At 42.6% G+C, this 23206-nt stretch overlaps 1 protein-coding gene across 2 annotated transcripts; it reads right to left on the bottom strand.

The window, feature by feature from the left end:
• Positions 1-776: 776 nt before the first annotated feature.
• Positions 777-21684, bottom strand: col2a1a (collagen, type II, alpha 1a). Of its 2 annotated transcripts, XM_061689707.1 has the most exons (54): positions 21334-21684; positions 19529-19735; positions 18720-18736; positions 18573-18605; positions 17966-17998; positions 17793-17846; positions 17499-17591; positions 17185-17262; positions 16810-16854; positions 16644-16697; positions 16378-16431; positions 16107-16160; positions 15971-16024; positions 15806-15859; positions 15670-15714; positions 15498-15551; positions 15376-15420; positions 15212-15265; positions 15013-15111; positions 14882-14926; positions 13880-13978; positions 13745-13798; positions 13542-13649; positions 13380-13433; positions 13142-13240; positions 12989-13042; positions 10710-10808; positions 10551-10604; positions 10389-10442; positions 10241-10294; positions 9872-9925; positions 9513-9557; positions 9197-9295; positions 7774-7881; positions 7628-7681; positions 7479-7532; positions 7284-7337; positions 6673-6726; positions 6481-6588; positions 6323-6376; positions 5745-5798; positions 5503-5664; positions 5314-5421; positions 4915-5022; positions 4747-4800; positions 4532-4639; positions 4356-4409; positions 4147-4254; positions 4026-4079; positions 3378-3485; positions 2997-3285; positions 2634-2821; positions 2297-2539; positions 777-2213 (listed from the first exon to the last, which is right to left on the bottom strand). In XM_061689707.1, exons 1-54 carry the CDS (start codon positions 21425-21427, stop codon positions 2067-2069), a joined length of 4464 nt encoding a protein of 1487 aa, XP_061545691.1. In that variant the 5' UTR covers positions 21428-21684; the 3' UTR covers positions 777-2066. The 2 variants fall into 2 exon arrangements, with proteins under 2 accessions (XP_061545691.1, XP_061545699.1); XM_061689715.1 differs by lacking the exon at positions 19529-19735.
• Positions 21685-23206: the final 1522 nt, after the last annotated feature.

Raw genomic sequence — 23206 nt, 5'->3', positions numbered from 1 at the left:
GAGAGTTTCCACTAAACAGTGAACCTCTCTGTTTCCTTTCAATGTTTCAAGTTTTTCAATATTTGAATTTATACAATGATGATGTTAATATTTGAACTTTTTTTCCTAGGTATTTTAAGCACCCCAAAATATCACACACTTTATATTCTTCACTTCTCGTGTTATATCCATCAAAATATTTCCTAGAACATGCACATTAATGGCATTTAGCATGTTGAGGTTGCTCATACCACGTTACCTCTTGATAAAGCAAGGAACAGAGAAGTCTCAAGTTGGCATTTATTACTCAGGAAAGTCAGGAGACCACAGTACACAGCAGCGCAATGAGCTTGAGAACCGTGTTTTTACTTAATTACTTTTATACATATATATATATATACATACATATATATATATATATATATATATACATATATATATATATATATATATATATATATACATATATATATATATATATATATATATATATACATATATATATATATATACATATATATATATATATATATATATATATACATATATATATATATATACATATATATATATATACATATATATATATATATATACACACACACACACACACACAAATACAGATCCAATGATGGTCAGCCACACCCAGAAAGTGAAGTACCAGTACAGTACTTTTGTTCAGATTTGTGTCACATTCTAAATTTTTCAGTATATAGCTAGCCTTAGCTAACAAAAGTATGGCACCAAAACTTAAACCACGCGGGCCAAATGATTTGGTAAAAAGGAAGGAAGAAAGCTTTCCCACGACTGTGATACTTTTATTGAAAAGTCAAAAGAAAAAATCAACTTCTTAATTCTGTTTTCCTTTTATTTCCAATTTACATCAATAAGAAGTGTAACAAAACAAAAACAAGATGGATCATAATAAAATTAATTTAAAAAATGTACACACCCTGGTTATTTAGTGACTTGGTTCAGCTTTGGTGTGTGGACTTCAGCAGAGGTCTTGAAGTAGCCCCGGTCTCCACCTGTCTTACCCGACGGCACCCCTTTTTCAGGGTGGAGTGTGAGTGTGTGGTATGAGGCTGGTAGTGGGAATTAGGGATGGGGTAGGAGGTCTTTTGGTACTGACTATTACAGAACTCATAGCACCTCCAGAAGAGAGAGCCACCCAAAGCAAAGACAGCCATTGGGATTTGCCTGATAGTAGATATGTTTGTGGTCATCGCTACGTTTTCACTTTGTTTTTCAGCGTGAGGTAGCTTCAAACCATCTGGATGTCTACAAGAAATGGCAAAATTGCTTAGGATTTTTTTCACAAAGCAAATTTTGGATGAGCCGAGCATGTCTCCCTTCTCTGATGTGCAGTGAAGGGGTACAGGACTTTGGAACCTTCACCCCAAATGTAACCTCACTTTTCAAAAAGTGTTGGTGTGCATATAAACACATGTACACACATAATGTGGAAATACACATAAAACCATCTGGTTGCTTATAAACACAGACCTTTACAACATAGAACAAAGGCTTTATAATATACAGTAAAGGTTTTGCTCCTGCTCACGATGGACAGGCCTGGAGTACCTGGATTTTGAGAATATTTTATTGGTCTACACGGATTCAAAATGCCATATTAGTGTGACAGGAGGGAACAGGGAGGGAGGTGGAGTAGGACTGTGACAGAGGTTACGCGGCTGTTCTGTAGTGGATAGGGTCTTGTCGTACTTACAAAGTGAACCCCTCCAGTCCTACCTCATCTCTTCCCATTCAGATGAGACAATAAATAAGTGACATCAAGTCATGTTTCAGTTCTCTACAACTTTTGTTCACTCCCTCTTCCTCCGGACTCATTCCTGTCAACAGTGGGCCATGGGAAACATGACTGGATCTCAGGAAGCGGGTTGACAGAGATGTACACTTATTGCCGATGCCCTTCAGTGCTAGCATCCAACTTGGAGAGCACTTCATTGTGAGATCAATTTTCTTTTAGCATTTCCAGTCGTCTTTATTGTGGAATCGTGTGTAGTGTTTCATGGTTGAGTTTATTTCGTTCCTGTTATTCTGGGGGGTCACTGTGATATTCCACTTTACAAGAAGCAGACTGGGCCTACATCCACACCAAACTCCTGATCTGCTCCTCCGATATCCATAGGAGCAATGTCCACAATGGGCAGACGGGAGGTTTTCTGTGTTTTGTACTCGAAGACAGTTTTTCCCCACCGGCCTGCGTGTTTCTGTTGGCGGAAAATACAGAAACATGTCAGCTTTAATCTCACCTATCCTTTATGAAATATTGTTTTCTGGCATCTGCCCTCACCTTGCAGCCATCCTCCAACACGCTGTATGTGAAGCGACTGTTGCCCTCCGCACGGATCTCTACATCGTTGGAGCCCTGCAGCAGCAAAGCCTTCTTCAGGTTGCCTGTGGCCTGATCCATGTAGGCAATGCTATTCTTGCAGTGGTACGTGAGATTCTGGGATGCCTCATTGGAAAGGAGTCTCAAGAAGGTCAATTGAACGCTGGCAGCGTTGGCAGCAGGGCCATCCTGAGCGTAGCTAAACTATAACCAAACAAGACGGGGAGATGATTAGCCACTTTCAGAAAGTGCTTTTATGATCATCACCTAATAAGGTAGTTTGTTGAAGTACACTCACGTGGAATCCTCCATTCATCGTCTCTCCAAACCAGATGTGCTTACGATCCTTGCTCTTGCTGGTCCACCAAGACTTCTTTGGTACATTGGGGATACTTGGGTAGACGCAGGTCTCGCCGGTCTCCATGTTGCAGAAGACCTTGATGGCATCAGCTATGCTTCCGATGTTGGGGTCAACCCAGTAGTCACCTTGAGAGATGAGAAAATGTGGGCAGTTGAATACATGAGTGCCGCTGTTACTCCAGGTGCACATGTCTGAGAAGATGTTGGTCCTTAAATTTCTTTATCATCATATGGGCAGGTATTTGTACCTGGTTCAGTGTTAATCTTCCTTAATTATCAACTAACTATCAAATATACATACCACTCTGCCACTCAGGGTGGCACAGTTTAAGGTCTCTACAGGAGCGAGCAGGGTTCTTCTGGGAGCCGTCAGGGCTACGCAGGTTCTCTATCTGGTTGTTGAGCGACTTGAGTGTGGAATCAACCTCAACATCGTGCTGTCTCAGGGAGCTAGAGGCCTCATCAGCTCTCATGTACCTCAGTGGATCAGGAGACTTCTCAGTCTGGCCCAAGCCAGCAAAGGCAGACATGTCAATGCCAGGGCCTGGGGGCCCAGGAGGACCAGGGGGTCCAGCGTTTCCAGGAGGACCCTAAAGAATGCCAAAAACAGCAAATGGTCAAGAAGGGGAGTACTATACGAAAATAAATAAGCTGCAATGAAATTAATTTCTGTGTTACATACAGGTGGACCACTTTCTCCAGAGCGTCCACGAGGTCCAGGTGGTCCGATGGGGCCAGGTTGTCCGTTAGATCCATCTTTGCCAGCGGGACCGGATGGTCCGTGTGGGCCCTAAAGAAACAGTGAGTGATAAGTCAAACACAAAAGGGGTGGCTATGATGTATATATAAATGATTCCTAAACTTTGCATATTAAGTGTAAAACGTTCCTTGCTTCAGTGCCACCCAATGGTCTGATGAAGTCTTCAAAATGTACTTTCGGTTTCTCTCTATTACTCCATTCACCTCCAGACCCCTTATTATGCATGAAGATAATTTATGTGGTGACATTTTCCTTCATTTCTCTTATCATAACCTCTCTACTTATCTAATCTACAAGACATATTACATCTTATTCTGATTTCAGCAGGAGTGGCTCCGCCTGTCTGTCAGCCTCTTTTCCTTCCAAAGAGTAATTACAAAATGCCTCCACTGCCCATCTTATCTCACTAGTGGGTAATTAAGGGCCTCGCACTTTGGTGTCCCCATCTTTGTCGTGATTGGAGAATTGGACAGAGACCGACCCGTGACCCCCATTACCATCAAATATTGTGGCTGATACTAACTACATGATGGAAAATGTGACTCGTTTCTTTCCTCTCTCTATTCACACCTTAGCTCCGCTTGGTCCTGCAGGTCCAGAAGCGCCAGCATCTCCAGCGGAACCCTGTTTGAACAAATAACAGTTTAGGCAACAAAGAGAAGGCATATTAAAGATGCTATGTGTTCCTTACGGGAGGTCCAGGAAGACCCTGCAGACCAGTGAATCCACGGTGACCCTTCTGTCCTCTCTCGCCAGCCTCACCACTCTCTCCCTTATCTCCACGTGGTCCTTGGGGTCCCTGGAGTACAGGAGTGGTGTCTCAAAATTCATCACTTCAGGTAGCACTCAACTAAAACGATTAACTTCAAACTGAAGTTGATTTGAAATTTTGATACTCACAGCCATTCCTCGTGCACCTGCGAGTCCAGGAGGTCCTGCAGGTCCTTGTGCACCCTGAAGAGAGATGTTTTCTCATGTTCATATTCAACTCAGTGCATTCCTCCATTGCTTATGTCCAATTGGTGTCCCCCCACTAGCTTTTGAAAGGTCTGTTATTTTTTTTGTGTGTTACTCACAGACTCTCCTCTGTCTCCCTGCTTGCCAAGAGGTCCGACGGGGCCAGGGGCACCAGGGGCACCCGGAGCTCCTGGGGCACCAGCAGGTCCAGTGTTACCTCGCTCTCCCTGCAGGAAGACAAACTCACTGACTTAGTAGTTGCCATCAAGTTTGTTTTTTATTCCGTTGGATTTTTTTCCCTCAGATTGGGAGAACCTGGACTATTTTCTCTCACCTTGATTCCAACAGATCCATCTCTACCAGGTGGTCCATCTGATCCAGGAGTACCCTGAAACACAGACATATCTACTGAATAAACTGTATTAAACTGTTCAATTTGTTATTACTGTGGTCTTAGTTTATGTGGTTGATATGTCTGTCTGCCTATGTATCATATCTTCACCTCTCTTCCAGTTTCTCCAGCAGGTCCAGTAAGTCCAGGGGGTCCTACAGGTCCAGGAGGTCCACGGTCACCACCAGAGCCAGGAGATCCTTGTTTACCAGGTTCACCCTTAACATGAAGTGGATATATAGTTTATAATTAATCTTTTCCTGAGTTGCTCCCTCAGTGTCCCGGAATCATGGTTTCTCTTTTAAGACATGAGAATATTCAGAAAATGAATTATACTGCATCTAAGATGGAAATCCAAGGGCCTGACATTAGTAATTATAATATAGTTATTTTAATATAATTATATAAAATATTTATTTGCAATGGTTACAAAAGTAAAGTAGTTTACTATTGAAATATCTCATCATATATTTCAATTAATTTTCAATGGATGATAAAGCAAGCACTCACAGAAGGTCCAGGAAGACCAGGGAAGCCTCTCTCTCCACGCTGTCCGGGCAAACCAACAATACCACGAGATCCAGCCAAACCCTGAGGCCCTGAAGGTCCATCAGCACCCTACGTAGACAGACAAGATATGATTCCAGCACAGATCTCCTCCTGGGAATTACAAACAATCAATCTGAAAGGGTGACCCACAGGCGGTCCATCTTCTCCGGGTTCTCCCTTTTCTCCTTGTGCACCACCGGGTCCTCGAAGACCAGCATCTCCCTGTCTTCCTGGGGGTCCTGCATCACCACGAGCACCCTTTGGTCCGTCTTTGCCAGCAGAACCAGCAGGTCCAACAGAGCCAGGGTTACCCTGTGACCGAGAAAACACCATTGGCTGATAGCAGTCTACAAGAAATCTTTTGAGTTTTATTTTGAAATGAATGTACTTACATTAGGGCCAGGAGACCCAACTCGACCAGCAGCACCAGGGAAACCAGTGGCACCCTGTCAACAACAGACTGTGTTCAACATCACCAGACCTTTATACATCAGCCATAACCTTTTGTAAATGATTTAATGAATGAATGAATGAATGAATGATGTGTGGAGCTGAGCCAGTGGTGGGCTGCCTGCTTCTATGCAATTTAGTACTTTAAGATCACCTCTAAATCAAAAGAGCTGTACATTTCTATCTTGATTGACTGATGACTGACATAACTTACAAAGTTGAGGATCTAAATGACTGTTTTGTCTGATCTTTACATTTGTGGGTCAAAAACTCAAAATCATCTAAATATAAAGAGTGAAACAGATGAATATGGGCAGCGGGCAACCTACTAATAAATGATTAAATTGTAATCAAGATAGTCAATATCAAATACACAAATCAATCAAGATAGTTTTAACAGTGGCGAGACCAGTCACTAAATTACTTGTGTTACAGCTCTATACAGCTTGCATTGATCATAAACGGAATTTGAAAGAAAAATGTAATCCTGCTCCTGTGAAGTTTAATTTAGGTTACTTACAGGAGCTCCCTGAGCACCACGTGCTCCTTTAGGTCCAGAAACACCAGTTGGGCCCTGATAAAGAGAAACACCAAACATAAATACTTATACCCCATGCATTTAGTAAATATACCTTTGGTGGAATTGGCTTCAACTTGGGGTGTAGGCTGAGTACCCACCACAGGTCCGGGTGCTCCTGATGGTCCTTGAGGTCCAGAAGTGCCAGCCTCTCCCTTCTGTCCGCTCTCACCAAGCTCTCCCTTGACTCCAGGCTGACCATCTGCACCCTGGATGTGTCACAACGCAGCAACATTGGCATATTTGGTAAAGAGGACTTTGGACTAACGTTCCATTCGATCAAATGTACTTACAGGAGGTCCAGCAAAGCCAGCAGGCCCAGGAGGACCCCCCTCACCACGGTCACCCTGCAGTAAATTAGAAGAGTCTCAATCAGGGCATGCTTTATTGTATCCAACAGGCACCAGGACGGCACAATATATACCTCTCTGATCAATACGAATATACTATCATGATGACGATTAACTCTTATCGTTACAAATGTAACGATAAGAGTATTGACAATTGACGGGAATGAACTAAAACTGACAGTGAACATAAATGTTATTGAACAAATATGTTGCAATATCTTGGTTAAAACAAGAATATTTCATGCAAATTTTATTTAAGTCTGTTACCCTCAGTCCCATGGACATCGTATGCTACATATTGCAAAACTATTTAGGCCACAACCCCAACGGAGGGAATAGTATTTCACTGAATAGGAATATTTTTTGTTAATCGATGGGGGAACATTTTGTTCACAAATTAATAAATGTCACAAATGTAATTTTAAAACTAAACATAAGTTTGCATGCCTCCCATGGAAAGTTTCTCAAAATATTTTTAACCTTTGCTACCCTAATTGGAATATTGCAAAAATACTTCGTACAAGCATCTCCTAATGTGCCTGTGGTATACTTACAGGAGCACCACGGACGCCAGGAGCACCGGAAGGTCCCGCCGGTCCAGTTTCACCCTTGATAGAAAAAAAACAACAACAAAAAAATTCAAGCCAATCATAATAAATAACATACAACATGGATGATACAATATACACAAGTGTTAAATTTAAATGGACAATGCTTTAGCAATCCAGAAGCGCCACTCTTATTCTTACCTTGGCACCGTTGGGTCCAGCAGGGCCAGGAGGACCAATGGGACCAGTCAAACCCTGAGGAGGATCACAGCAGTGTTATAGATGTTGCTTAATGGTTGCCAGCAGGGATGAAAAAATAATTAATAAGCACAACTTCATTGTGGACTCACTCTAGAACCATCCTTTCCAGAAGCTCCTTCAGGTCCCTTAGCCCCATTATCACCCTGTTGGACAAAGACAAAAAACGTTAATGAGAGATATTAATGACAAGGTAAAAATATAAGTCTTTTTGAGCAAGAAGTAATCTGCCACGCACTCTGTCTCCTTTGGCTCCTGGGATGCCACCGGCTCCTCTCTCTCCGGGCATACCCTGCAGCCCAGGGGGTCCCTGAGATCCAGCAGCTCCAGCAGGTCCAATGGCTCCCTAAATGAGAATTATGTCACTTGTTAGTCCAGTTGTGCAATGGCTATTGTAAAATAATGTAAAAATTTGTGTAGTTATTAACATAGGATCGTCAAAGAGAACAAGCCCTTTTCAACACTTAAAATTGGTCAATAATTTGTAAAAAAAAGAATAACTGGCCCTCCAGGCACGATGGACAACTGATTAGCACATCTGCCTCATAGTTCTGAGGACCCGGGTTCAAATCCGACCTCGCCTGTGTGGAGTTTGCACGTTCTACCCGCGCCTGCGTGGGTTTTCTCCGGGTACTTCGGTTTCCTCCCACATCCCAAAAACATGCGTGGTATTTTAATTGGAAACTCTAAATCACCCGTAGGTGTGAATGTGACTGCGAATGGTTGTTTGTTTGTATGTGCCCTGCGATTGGCTGGCGACCAATTCAGGGTGTACCCTGCCTCTCACCCAGCTTCAGCTGGGATAGACTCCATCAACCCCGCGACCCTAGTGAAGATAAGCGGTATGGGAAATGAATGAATTAATTAATAACAGGCCCGTGTGGGGACTGACCAATAGTATTGATTTCTGGAAAAAAAATTCAATTGAGTTATTTTGGACATTGGAGGTTTTGGCCCTATGCCAGCAAATCTTGTTAGTTTTCATATTTGTTTTAACCTGTGCTGTTCAGCTGCATGGCTAAGCAGAATGGTGGATCTGTATGCCTTTTGTGCTGGAACAGTTTTGCTGTGCAACAGGGGAGTTTGAAATACTCCCTCTGCTTATTTTTGAATTATTCTGATGTATAATGAAAATGTAGCTGGACAGAAAAGGGTTTTAGGGGACAAACAGAAGAACAGAACGGATAAGGGGAATAGGGGTGCTAACCACAGAAGAACAATAGTTAGAGAGTCTAGATATTTGACTGCAAGTAACGTGACACAGTCAAATTGTTTTCATATTTGTGGACAGAGGGGGGAGGGGGGGGGGGGGGGACACACCCAGTGAGTACATGCAACAACTAACCAATAGGAGAGGATGAGAGAAGACAGAAAAGGGCAGGGCAGGACCGCCCCAGGAGTCAAATCAGGAGAAATGTGAATACCCACCACCCACCCTATTATTATGGTTACCAGGTCTCTGACTGGGAAGCATTATCCCTGTACCGTGAACATGTGTGGTGGGGTGTCGTGCATTAAAATTGAGGAGATTGGCGGGCGTGAGGCGGTTTTCATAGTTTGTCAAAAGCGCAAGGTGAGGAGTTTGATAATGAACTGTGGGTGGTACAGAGGACACTAACTGGGTTGGAAAAGAAAACAAAATGATTTAGCTTCTCACTGACCTTGGGTCCATCACTTCCAGGTGTTCCGGGAAGTCCACGAGGTCCCTGAAGACCCTGAGGACCAGCACCACCCCTCTCGCCAGGGAAACCACGTTCACCCTGTTAGGAAACGGGTACACTGAATTAACAGGAGCAACACAGTACCATGGGATTAATGCAAGATGAAGAGGTAGAGGTTGTATGTTATGTACCTTCTTCATGACCTTAATAATGGTGTAATCTATATAAGAAATCTTTATGCAGCACTACATTAACATGAAACGTTTCTCCATATACGTTCTCCTTTACATCACAGAAAAGGAAAATAAAAACTCACTCTGGGTCCAACAGTACCAGGAGCTCCACCCTCTCCTGGAACACCCTGCAGAGAGAAACAGAAAACAGGTTCATTCCAGTTTGAGGAATCATTTTAAAATGGAATGCTGTGTAACTCTTCTGTATGACTTCATTAGCATTAGCATGAACAACTATGACTGGTGGTGTTTAAAAAACCCAACTCAATCCATAAATGCACGACAGAAAGAAAGCACAGTGAGAATAATTCTGAACGTTCTGTTCAACTTTAGGCAAATTCAATACTGTAGCTGCTAACTTTGACAACACAATCACACTCTGGCATAATTCCATTTCATCCAAAGAGTAAGGATGGAGATGCCAGACTGAAAAAGCTTTCACCTGGTCTCCGGGTTTTCCAGCCTCTCCAGGGGAACCAGTTGGTCCAGGCAGACCCTGTTTGACAAAAACAAAGTTGGGAATATTTGTGTTTATGCATCTTTACTAGTTTGAAAACATATGAATTCACTGGAGAATTCTCATAAACTAAGGTTTTGCACCAGTCCTGGTCCTGATCGACTAGTTCTTATCTTGTCTACCCCTGTACTTGGTTTCTAGGGTAACATTTTGAGGTATTGTATCTAGATCTACAAGTGTATTTCTCTAATAGGGCAACCTTACATCTGTAGAATAAGAATCACACTTAATATTTTGTATTTTTATATTGTGTGGGTCCTCAATGTGATTGTGGGCTTTGATGAAGGAAATTACCTGGAAGCCAGAAGGTCCAGGCTGACCTTGTTCTCCTCTCTCTCCAGCAGGTCCCTGAAATAGAAGTAAAATAACAATAATAATAATAATTCAAGTAAGTCAATACTAGTGTGCAATCTGGTGTAGTAGTGGAGAAGGAAGCACTTACAGCGGGGCCTGGTGGTCCAGCAGATCCAGTCTCGCCATCTTTTCCAGGCAGGCCCTGTTCAGATAGCAACACTTCACTTAGCGTTTTGATAATATAAATTAATAAACCCAGTCATGGGCGTAAAGGCGAGGTATAGATTATCAATGGAGAAAGAACACTCACTCTCAGACCAGTGCGACCCAGAAGACCTTTCTCTCCAGGTTTTCCAGGCTCACCCTGTTGAACACAAAACAGTCAGCTATAGAAACACTGTTAATGATTTCGTAATGATGCAACATGAAACTAGTTACAATATTTCTATCTCCAGCCTGACAAACTTACATTGGCTCCTTTTGGTCCAGGGAATCCCATCACTCCTGGCTGTCCACGGGCTCCCTGTGGGCCAGGGGGTCCGGGGCGACCGTCCTCACCAGCGGCACCCTGTCATGATCAAATACACAAATCAACACTGAAAGACAAATTTGGCAGATGTAAAGAAAGAAGTTGTATAGTATTACCATGTTATCTCATTTACTTGCCAACATTTATTGAATATTCAATATCATTAGCCTAATAGCACAATTGTCCAAGTCATTTTTAACATTGCCACAATATCAATAAAATACCGATGTGATTGCCAAAAATTGTGTCTTTTCTTTAAGTCTGTGTAGATTCTCAGTCATCCAGGTCACGGTACTCTGTTAAATTTAACCAAGTCAACTGACCTCTTCTTGTTTGTAGAATGTTATTCATTCATTCATCTACCGTTCCGCTTATCCTCACAAGGGTCGTGGGCAAAATTGTAATAAAGTAGCAGAGACACTATCCTGTATGTATTGCGGAGTTTAAATGAGGCATGACCCCTATGGGTCGTTTGAGAAAGACTTATTGAACATTTAGTCATTTAATTTGTAATAATGTGCAACAATATTTGAGAAACATCCATCCCTCCATCCATCCATTTTCTGAGCCGCTCCTCCTCACAAGGGCCGCGGGAGTGCTTGAGCCTATCCCAGCTATCTTCGGGCAGGAGGCGGGGTACACCCTGAACTGGTTGCCAGCCAATTGCAGGGCGCATACAAACAAACAACCATTCGCGCACACATTCACACCTACGGGCAATTTAGAGTCTCCAATTCATGCATGTTTTTGGGATGTGGGAGGAAACCGGAGTGCCCGGAGAAAACCCACGCAGGCACGGGGAGAACATGCAAACTCCACACAGGCGGGGGCGGGATTTGAACCCTAGTCCTCAGTACTGTGAGGCAGACATGCTAACCAGTCACTCACGGTGCCACCTGTAGAATGTTCTAGCAGTGGTAATCATAATTGTTACATGAATAGGTTATTGTTATGGAAAAACCCATTGTATAAGGTATTTTATAAAAAAAAATTAATTATATCAATAATCATTAGATTAACTATCTTATAGTCGCATCTAATAGTATACTATGTACTGTAGTCTAATAATATATTATGCATAATTAAATATGTATAAATATGGTTAGTGGATAAGAAAGTGTATTGCAGGTAGAATATTGTACATTCCATATAATATATATCTTATGTTATGGAAGTATTATATGAAAATTCTGAAATATGGTTGATATATTGATAATGGAATGGCGATAGAAGCGGTAGGAACAGATAAGTTTAGACTTCTTCCTACACTTTGTCAAACGTGTATGTGGGTAATTTATTACCAATAATTGGGTTGAATACTGTGTTACTTCCTCTTTTGTTGCTTGGTTTTTGTTCGTATATTTGTTTGTTTTTATCTTTTTCAAAAGTTCACTTTTGCCAACCTTTATTTTTATACATGTTCGAAATAAACACACCCAAAATTTTTTTTTTTTTTCTTGTTTTCCAAAAATGTTCAAATATGACTTCAGCAACGATATTAATAGACCAATGATATTTAGCGAACTATAGCAGCAGGACAGTCCTGGCTGGTCCACCATGATTTATTAATTTTGTATTCATTTAATTATTTATTTGCAGGTATTATACTGATTGTAATTCCTCAACGGCATCACTCTGGTGTATGTATATACAGTATACTGTATGTATATACTGTATATATACGCGTGTGTGTTCAACACCACACAAATGGAACCAAATCACACACACGCAAGGAGAGATGTCAGAGCAGAAGGAGTGTGCAAACAGTGCTGCACCTTTTGTGCTAGGGGGTGAGCCACATGGTGCCTTGCTCAAGAGCATCTCGACACTTGCCAGGACGCAGGCTAGCATCTCTCCAACAACTTGTTGCCATTATTACATTTTGTCCAGAGCAGGACTTTAACCATGACACTCCAAAGCCTAACTCCTTACAGATGAGCTACTACTGCTCAATATTACAGACAAAGTAAATGATTTGGAGACATCACGGCAATAGCAGAGACTATTGTCAAATTTGTCTATATTGTTGCTTTAAAATTCTGCGACAAGGCCTTTACTGCAACAGTTGCCTTTTAACTGCTTAGCTTTTGTAGATTTCGTGAGGGTGTGATAGTCCCAAAAACATTTTATCATTAGTAACGCTGTATTATAATTCCAAAGGGATCACACAAAAAAAAAAAAAGCAAGGGAGAAAAATTGGGGCTTGAAACAGTACTCACAGAAGGTCCAACTTTGCCCTGAGGACCAGTATCTCCAGGACGGCCAGTAAGACCCTGTGAAAGACAAAGCATTTATTAAGAGCATAAAAGAGGTAAGAAAAATGGGTACTCCTGCCCCACTCATTTGAACTGATGATGTGAGGCAGCACTCACCCTTGCTCCAGGAAGACCAGACTCTCCTGTGCGTCCTGGGTCCCCTGTTCCACCTTTAGGCCCCGCAGCACCAGGAACACCACGGTCACCTGGGGCACCCTGAAGAACATCAAGAGTCAAAAGTCACTTACAGTCGATTGCAACCTTCCTCATTCCAGCCATTGTTTTCCGAGATGAAGTATACTTAGCTAAAAGAAGTTTGTATTTTTAAAGCAATGCAGTTTAGTGAAGGACCAACCTTAGCACCAGCAAGACCATCCTGACCTGGGAAACCACGGTTGCCAGGAGCTCCCTGTGAGGATTAGCAAAAAGCATCATCAGAATTAACATCACATAACCACATCTGATTTAATATGTTCCTTTTTTTAAGCCATGTTGCTAAATAGAGGGAATCCCTTACTCTCTCTCCGGGAGGTCCAAGTGGTCCAGCAGCTCCGGGCTCTCCTCTAGCACCTCTCTTTCCTTCCTCACCAGATGGGCCGGGTGCACCTTGGGGACCGGCGGGGCCCTGGAAACAACAGGTTATAGCAGTAGAGCATCACTATAATTTAACACTGAATGGTGTTTCAATGTCTAGTAAAATGCAAATCCAAAACCACTTACAAGCTCTCCCTTGGGTCCAGCTTCACCTTTGAATCCAGGAAGACCAGGGTCACCCTAAACCAGACATGAAAATGAAAAGGATGAGTATTTGTCCACAACTTTCATAGCTTTACAGATCAGTCTCAAGGGACTCACAGACTGTCCTTTGGGTCCCAGGGGGCCCGTTGCACCTTGTGGTCCAGGTGGCCCACGGGGGCCAGGGAAGCCAGGGGCACCAGCAATACCAGGACCACCCTTGAAAGTAAGAAAGGACACAACAAAAGTCAGAATCGAGACAAACATTGCATGCTACACATTCAGTCGTGTGCACACATGGACCCCAAGCGGTGCTCAAGTACCTGCCCTTTCAACCTGGATGGAAAAAGGTGCCCTTTTTGCTGCAGCCCTTTTTTTCTTCTTCACTCAACAATCTTCATAAAAGGTTGAATACAAACTATCCTCTGTGTCATCAATTCCACCTTAAATGTTTAAATATCTGACGGACATTTATTTGAGTCTATGGTTTGGAATTTTTTTGTGCCTTTCCTCCGACTACTACCTTTGCACAATGAGACCCCTCTGATGCTGCGGAACCTCTCGTGTTGTAGGATGTGACTACAGAAATGTCAGAAAAAAGTCTACTAGAGCATCTGGGATTTATTTGAGGTTTGGAGAATGTGATTGCTTAATTCTAAACATAGCCACGTCCCTATTTCTTACATGAGAGCATGTGCACTTGTACAACCACAATATCTCAGTTGTGCATTTTAAAATATTGCGTTTTGTTTTCAATTGAGTTGTGCAGGTTTTAGGTTAACTAATAGTGGGAAAATAAAGTTTTAAAATGATTTCTCTTGGTCTCAGTTTTGTCACAAAAACAAACAAAATCACAAAAACCTGGCATTTGAACAGGGGTATGTAGATGTTTTATATGTACTGTAGCTTCCCTTCATATCTCCAGTTAATAGTCGTATTATTGACTGTTTCAACAGAAAGAAATCCATAATCCATATAATAATTTTGTTTGTTTGTTTTTTGTTAATTCTATGAATAATTTTGGAGATTTGGAGCCCTCTTTGTGCTTGCACACCTGCCGCCCCAAAATGTCTGTGCATGCGCCTGTACATAATGTCATGAAAATGAGGAGAGTGGACTTACAGCAGATCCTTTGGCTCCAGGAATGCCATCAGTTCCGGGGTTACCCTGTTCCACAGGGAGAAAGGACAAATATTACAATAAGATCTCGAGGACAGTCGGAGTTACTGCTGCAGTTGACAATAACGACGAACCGACGCTCCGGCAGGTCCGGGAGATCCTGGTGTACCAGCCTCTCCACGGGGACCCTGTTGGCCTTCAGCTCCACGGGCTCCAGTCGGACCAGCTTCACCCTGGCAGGACACAATAATAACATTTGCAGCTCCACAATGAGACATTACCAAGCTGTGTTTTTTGTTTTAAACATAAAGTCTAGTGGAGGTCTGTACATACTTTTGCTCCTGGAGATCCTGGGAAGCCGGGAGCCCCAGCAGGACCAACAGGCCCCTGCAGACAGAAGGACAAACTTCAGGTTAGCGCTGTATAATTTGTATTTGAAGTATTTTCAATGGTAAATGAGTTCAAGCCAATGAAACAATAACAAGAATATGACTTACAGGTGGACCAGCAGGACCGGGCAAGCCATCATTTCCACGGGCACCCTATGGAGTTGGGACAGGAAAGTCAGTGAAGAGAAAGGACAAAACTTGAAAAACGTGAAGCAGAGATGAAAACTCACTGCAGCTCCAGCAGCACCGGTCCGTCCCCTCTCACCAGGCAGACCTCGTGGGCCCTGTAATGACAGACAATCATGTTGGAAGCTGCAGCCGCACTACATCGCTGTACGCTAACTACAAAATAAAACAACAGTAAAGCAATGAATGATGGGCATCACCATTGCAAGCACTCACCATAGGTCCAGGGGCGCCATTCTCTCCAGATGTACCAGCCTCACCCTGGCAAAAAGAGACAAGCGGGCAGAAGATTAACAAACAATAGGATGCAGGGCCTGAAAAAGGAATATTGTTTTGCAAGGACTGCTCTCACCTTTGCTCCCGCAGCACCGGTCTCTCCCTTAGCTCCGTCCAGACCGGGGTGACCCTACAGGTGGCAGTGACAAGAGTGGTTAGGCCTCAGTGAGCAGTGTCACATTGTGTTATAATGTCAAGTGAGAGAATATATTTCGAATGTGAGGGAGTGATGGGTACTTACTCTGTGTCCTTTGATTCCAGGAAGGCCAGGTGTTCCAGGAAATCCACGAGCTCCCTGAAATGAACACACACGGAGAGAGAAGGGAAGACATTTTTCTTCGCATGACGTCATCAGGTAATTAAACTTATTCTCTAACCTGAGGTCCAGCAGGTCCACGCTCACCAGCTTTGCCAGGTTTGCCAGCCTCACCCTAAGGTGAAACAAGAAAATGAATGTCAGCAAATAAGATCTATACTGCACTTATTTTACCATTATTTTGTGTTCTAACATTGTGGTTGCGTAATAGGAATGGGCAATGGCCGAAGAAAATGTTTGATTTAACGTATGTTTCTGCTCTGTGTCATGTCGTGTCTCTGAAATGACCCCTGTCTTAAAGATATTTGAAGAGAACATTTCAATATCCTTACATCACTTCCTGGTTTTCCAGAAGGTCCAAGTGGTCCACGGGGTCCCATTGCTCCCTATTATAAAGCAAATGCTCCTTGAGAAAATCCACCAAACCAACTTTAAGATGCAGTCATGAAAATGATGCAAAACGCAAGCACATTTCAGCCAAAATGAAGTGAGTCAAACAGTTAAACATGAAATGCTTGACATGGAGAAATAACAACGGTTGTGTGATTTCATGACAATTCTGAGTTGTATTCTTCTTCCTTTGTGGGATAATACTTACAGCTGGACCGGACTCTCCAGCCTCTCCAGGGGCACCCTGGAAACCTTGTGGCCCCTACGCGAACAATAACACATTTATTAGCAAATGTATATGCTTCATTGTAGATAAAACAATTATGATGATTTTTGCTGTTCTTTGCATTTTGTGCTATGGTAAATGCACTTACAGGGGCTCCACTTGGTCCGGGGGGGCCACGGGGACCCATTGGACCCTGCGAGAGAAACAAAAAGTGGTAAATGAATTGTACAAAACCATGGCTATATGAGGAGCAATGATTTCCCAAGCACCATATTTCTACAATTCAATTAGTTGTAAGTCTCAAAAATATGTGGCGTTTAGTTCATTCATGTGTGACGTTCGCAATTATACATTAGTATACAAAAAATAGACGGCGATTTGACTCTGTGTATTAGTAAGACTTTGACCACAGGAAGGCAGCATTGCAAACATTTCAGTCAGCATGGCGACTTGACGTTGTAAGTGATCACTTCCTGTATACCAAATGAATATACGATACGATATGATATACGATAGCACATACCATTGGTCCCTGCATCACTCCCATCTGAGCACCTCCGGCCTTCTCGTCAAAACCTGTAGCCATCTGGGCTGCAAAGTTCTAAACACACACACACACACACACACCAAAAGTAATGGATTCTGTTCATTTCATAATGAAGGTACTGTACAACACATACTCAATGATGGCTTTATTTCAAGTAATACCTGCTCCAAGCTTAACAAAAGCACATTTTGAAAGAGCACAATTTATTGCCTCCTGTGCAACAACAGTTCTTGGGATTGAAATTCAACGAGGGGTTGTCAAAATATGTGATACACGGATTACAGACTCACCCCTCCAAGTCCTGGGGGTCCAGGTGGGCCAGCCGGTCCAGGGTTTCCAGGGGTGCCAGGCTCGCCATCCCTTCCACGAGGTCCAGCATTTCCCTTGGGGAAAACGGGCAGTGCATTGGCTTTGAGTGACAGGTCACTGGAAGAACTGATAAGGATATTAAGTCATGTATAGAGGAGAAGATAAAGCTATATATGATAATGGGACCCCACCCACCTGCAGTTTATGAATTGCCATTAATACAAACACTGGAATTTAATAATACTAATGTATGTCGTTTTTTTTTTGTCTTCTACCTTGTCACCCTTTGCACCAGCTGGTCCACGTACTCCCTGGTCACCTGGGGGGCCCTGCAAGACCAAAAATGTTCTTTAACCCAGCAGCATTCCAAGTGTGGCGAACACTAGCTCAGGCCACAAAGAAACAGCTTTTAGTGGCCAAATGGAGCCTATAAGATCATGATATTTACCATGGGGCCTGCTGGCCCTCTTGGTCCTACTACCTGCAGATGGAAAAAATAAAAAAATAAAAAAAAAATAAAAAAAGAGTAGTTGCGTCATCAATGATTATCAGTCTTAATCTCAAGCTAATAACAACAACATCATGGAAATTTGATTTGACAGGCCAGGTTTGGCTGAAAACATCACTTTTGCTTGACCTCTGCTTGAACTGACTTTGGTCACCTGACATGCCTGTGTGTGTGTACGTGTTTTTGTGTGTGTGTGTGTGTGCCTGTGAAGCCGCTGAGACGATCTAAGAGGATTTGATGTGGTTCATTGTGTCCCAGGAATGTAGGATTTTGCCAATTTAAAGAAAGTCTAACAAGGCACCCACGTAGAAAACCCATAATGACCATAGGCCTCATTAGGGGGGATCATTTAACACTCCAGGAATGAAGAAAAACATGTAATAGATAAAGAAATAAATACGTGGGCAAAGAATTGAGGGCAGAATGAGGCATGAATGTGGATACCTTCTTGGTCCACACCAAAGTTACAGTAAGTCAGAGGCATGCGCTGTGAATTATAGGGTGCATTTTGACCACAGCAGCTTCAACATGGATTTACTGTACTTACATCTGCAATTTCGCCCGGTTCACCTTTCTGACCCTGGTTGATAAAAGAGCATGTTAGTAAGCTAAACCCCGGCTGTGGAGAAATAAGAAGGCTTCGTATTTAACCAAAATGTGTTGTCATGGTAACAGAATTTTCACAGTGCCTCACCCTCGTGCCGATCGTCTCTGATGTCGTTGATGGACGGGTGATGGAAAAGAAAGAAGGACACATTTAAGAGCGTTTCAAGACTTTTTATGGATTTTTGAAGTCTACTGTTGAGTTTCAGGAGAAGAAATGATCAAATGTGATGATGCAGTGGTGACCAAACCCACAGGCCAAAACCCCATGTTGGTTAGTGTAATAAGGAGGGAGCTGAAGCATGTGTTGATGATGATGAGTGTCATTTAAAACAAAACATCAAAGCAGTTAAAAAAATAATCTGCATAGTCAGAGAAATCCGAAGAATTAAGATGATTGAGCAGTTTATGGTGGAGGTTTGCGCCTTTTAAATAAAAGAGCATTTATATATGAGCCTATAGATGGCAGCATTTGATATGAGGCTGTTTCTGAAGACCGAGGGTCTTAAAAAAAGGGGTCTTAAAGGCCGTCAATCTCGGTCACGTTCTATTCGAATCTTGACAAAATGCATCATGGTTTTCTTTAGGTTTTCAAGTATGTCCAATAAATCAGTTGTAATGAATGTAGACACCGTTGACCTCACACTACAGGATTCATGCATTGTGCAACAGGACTGTTGTGATTACTAGTTTCAAAGTGAATTTGAACTTTAAGTATGTAGCTCAAAATAAAGCTCAATGTTTTAAGGACAGTTAAAACTAGTGGTTCCAAGATGATGTGAGCGGTGATCATGCAGCCAATTTGGATCATGCAGCATTCCCCATTCAGTAGTGTTAGCCAGGGTGAGCCAAGCGAAAAGAGTAATTTATTTATGGCTACGTGAATAAATAAATTACAACCAATGTGGGCACTGGCATCGGCGGGGCACATGGGACAGCACTCTCCAGATGGGATGATAGGGTTGGCACACTCCTTCATCTCCTCGCAGATTATCTCATCACACAGAACCGCTCCGCTGTCACACACACAGATTCGACACGGCTCTGGCTTCCACACATCCTTATCATGAAACAGCTGGCTGTCCTGGATGCAGCCACCTGCCTCGTCTGTGGTGAGCAGCAGGGGGTGTGTGGCAGGTGGAGGAGGGGGGCCGGGCAATGAGACAGTTCCAAAGAAAGTTAGGATAAAGTTTAGGAATTTAGATGTGCAGTTGATGTTTAGAAATTGTTTGAGAAAAGGAGGATGTGAGGGGGTGAGGAGCTGGAAGGGGCAGCATCAGGGTAAGATGGAAGGTGTGTGCTTCAGAAAACAAAGGCGTGGAGATTGGTGGGAGAAATAAAGTCCCTGTAACAATTAAAAGCTTTGCAAGGTATACATCTTTAAAACAATAAATCACCTGCAGAGATTCATTAGTGTGATTGAATGATTTGAATGAATGGGTGGCTGTTGCTTCACTGGTGCCCATGAACTAGTGCTGCTGTGACCCACAAACACACAAGTTTGAAATCTACATCACAAACTTACAAAAGCTAAGAGTTGTAATGTAAATAGTTGTATCCAAGCTGAAGTCATTCCCTGTTTTTTTTTTTTTTTTTTACTGACTATACTTCATGAGTTGGGCATCTGCTGCTCCTATGAATGAAACTCTTTTACAGGAACACTGTGTCCAATTGACAAGCTGCTGCCTTAGGTAAACAGGGGGTCTCTCAAAATTCTCCATCTGGACCACATAGTGGCGTCATGCGACAGTACAAACACGGCAGCTGCTTAAGAAAGCCCAATTTGTTTGTCCGACCAACTGCTAACTGCTGCTATTTGCTTTTTAGGAGTATTTGAGGCGTTGATGCTCAACACAAACCTTGCCATCTAGTTCACAGCTAAAAGTCCGAATGGATGTTGCAATAAATGGGTTCCTTCATCTGTTGGGCCCCCACGGTGTATCAACTCAGTTAATAACCGCCATTGGCTTCCTGCCACCGTTTGAGCCTCCTTAGGCTGAGGTCACGCACGGCTTGACCCTGTCACTTCACATCACGACAACAATGATTTTGCCGTGTGTGATGACTGACTCTCCAGTTGCATACATACTTATCCATCCTTGCTGTGACTTCTAAAAACTAAACATACAGGTGTCCCTGCTGAGGAAAATGGCATCCAGACAGACTGAAAAATGAGTGTAAACAATGCAGCGAAATTTAGGATTGGGAACCAAAATAGGGCCGAGGTCAGTGTTTTGCTGGGTTCTCAAAGTGAAACCCTGCAATCCACTTCATCGATCGCCAAGTAGGTATACATTTTAATGGCCAAGTAACTTCTTGAATCATGTCTTATGTCTTTTTTTTAAATTATCGTTCATTTGTATGTCTATGGCAACTCTCTGATTTGGGTCTTGAGCTGAAGAATTTGGGAAAAAAAACCTTCTCTGTACAGTCAGTGCCAGGTGAGTACAAATGAGTACTTGTTCACCTGGTCCGCCATCCCCCAAAGACAGGCCTTGACATCCTCATCAAGTCTACAGAAGATACACTGGAATACTCAGAATAGCATCTTCCTACTTGACCGAAAAACACTGCATTTAGAATAATACTGCAGACTTAAATAGTCTGGTAAATCTTTGTCCAGAAGAAATGTTGGTCATTTTGATCATTTTGATCTGCAAAACAAAAGAATTTAAGAGACGAAGAAAGAAAAGTTGACTACTTACGGTCATCCTCTTCCTGACACCTGACCACGGTCAGTAAAACAACTTGGGATGCTACAAGTAGCAGAACAGTCCTTGAATCCACAAAGCTGAACATGTCTAAATATTAGACATGCAATAGCTCGGGTGAGAAGTGAAGGGATGGAGGAGGCGTTCAGTCAGTTCTGTGTTAAATGCGTGTTCCCAGAGACCGAAGGCACCATGCAGTCAAACCCTCCAAAGACTAAGTGGAATCCAACGCGGGGCCCCAGCTGGCACTCTGCTCCCACTGTGTCAGGGCAAGCACCGCGGTTTTATGTCCACTGTGTCTTGTATGGATCTTCGTATATTCCAAAATGCCAGTCCTTCCCCCAGACCCCCTATCGAGCTGAAACCTGAACCTCATATCCCTCCCCTCAATCCAGCACCATCTACTCTCCCAGGGATTTTTTTTTCACCTTCCTCCCTTGACCCGTTTGGTCTGGCCAAGTGATGCACCTCCACTTTCTGTAGGAAAGTGGAGCTTGTGTGGACAGCAGAGTGCAGGCTTCTAGTGGTTTTGTAGAGATATCCAACAAGCTAGAACTTTTTAAAAAAGCATGATTATACTTCAGTGCCATTCTCAAAAATCTTTATGTAATTCAGCAAGGAATAAGCCCACGACTGGATTTCCTGATTACATTGGAACAGACAGATAGATTATAATATAAATACTGTCATGCCATACTACTTCACTATGTGGACACTGATGACTGACACTGTATGCTTGAGTTTTCCATGACATCAAATGAAAATGTCTTTGCTAACTTGTTAGCACTGATTAAGTATTACATATGATTGAAATTGCGGCTGAACAATGAGGTTACCTTTCCAAATCCTCAGCCTAAGAAAATTCCAAGTTTCTGAAAGAATGAGGGGCCAGCAGCCCGATAACTCTTATGGGAACCAAGCACCGGGTCAGCAGGGTTGTTTGTTACGGTCTAGTCTGTGGATTACGGATTAAAGTGTGGGCATTTGACAACTTTTATGTGTTCAACTGGTCTGTGGGCATTGCAATGAGTTGTGTTCGCAGTACAGTCCAACTTTCCGGGACGTTGCTCTGTTTGGACAGAGACAATTAACAGGAAGTTGTGATGAACAGTAAAACGTTCGATGAGAAACTCAATTATATGAAGACTTGCGCACATATTGAGTGTACATTTTGGAAAAAAAAACAATTAAGCCTGTGCTGATTCATTTCATATATCAGTTTAAGCAGTTGTGTGCACTTGCATGAATTTGGACACCCACCATAGTGTCTTTCATCTTAAAACAGAATACTGATGCCGCTACTGTTTTTTGTGAAGCTGCAAGGTGATGAAACGTCCACGTGATCGTTATCGTGAAGCTCTCTGTTAGGTTGGCCAGGTGAGGAAGCTTGAAAGCAGGCCTTTGTCAGGCAGAGAGGCACCGTGATTCCAGGGTTGTGACTATCTGGCGAGCCTCCATCATTCCACATGAAGCAAAGAAAGATTTGGACTGGCCATCTTCACTCCAGTCAACCAGTTTTACAGTATACCCAGGTTTGCCGGTGACAATAATAGTGAAGAGTGAATCGACAACAACAAATGTGTTGTAGCTACTTGGTATCGAAAATTCAAGTTTAAATCACAACTAATGATAATGAGTTGACATTTCAGGATTCAAAACAGTGTTTTCCCAGCTTCATCTGTGATCATTTCCTTTGACCAATTGAAGGAACACACAGTGAGACTTAGTAGATCGTTGCCTGTGTCATGTAAACTAACTAACTAAGTAAAATACAGCTTTGAAAATCTCAGTACACATTAATATAGGCCAAACAGTAAACTCATAGCACAAATGCAATGTAATTATATAGCAAGAAAGGGAGAAAAGA

Source organism: Phycodurus eques, chromosome 1 (assembly GCF_024500275.1).
Source record: "Phycodurus eques isolate BA_2022a chromosome 1, UOR_Pequ_1.1, whole genome shotgun sequence".
Classification (NCBI taxonomy): domain Eukaryota; kingdom Metazoa; phylum Chordata; class Actinopteri; order Syngnathiformes; family Syngnathidae; genus Phycodurus; species Phycodurus eques.
The sequence above is the reverse complement of the archived record's forward strand: the minus strand, read 5'-3'. Positions and strand labels throughout refer to the sequence as shown.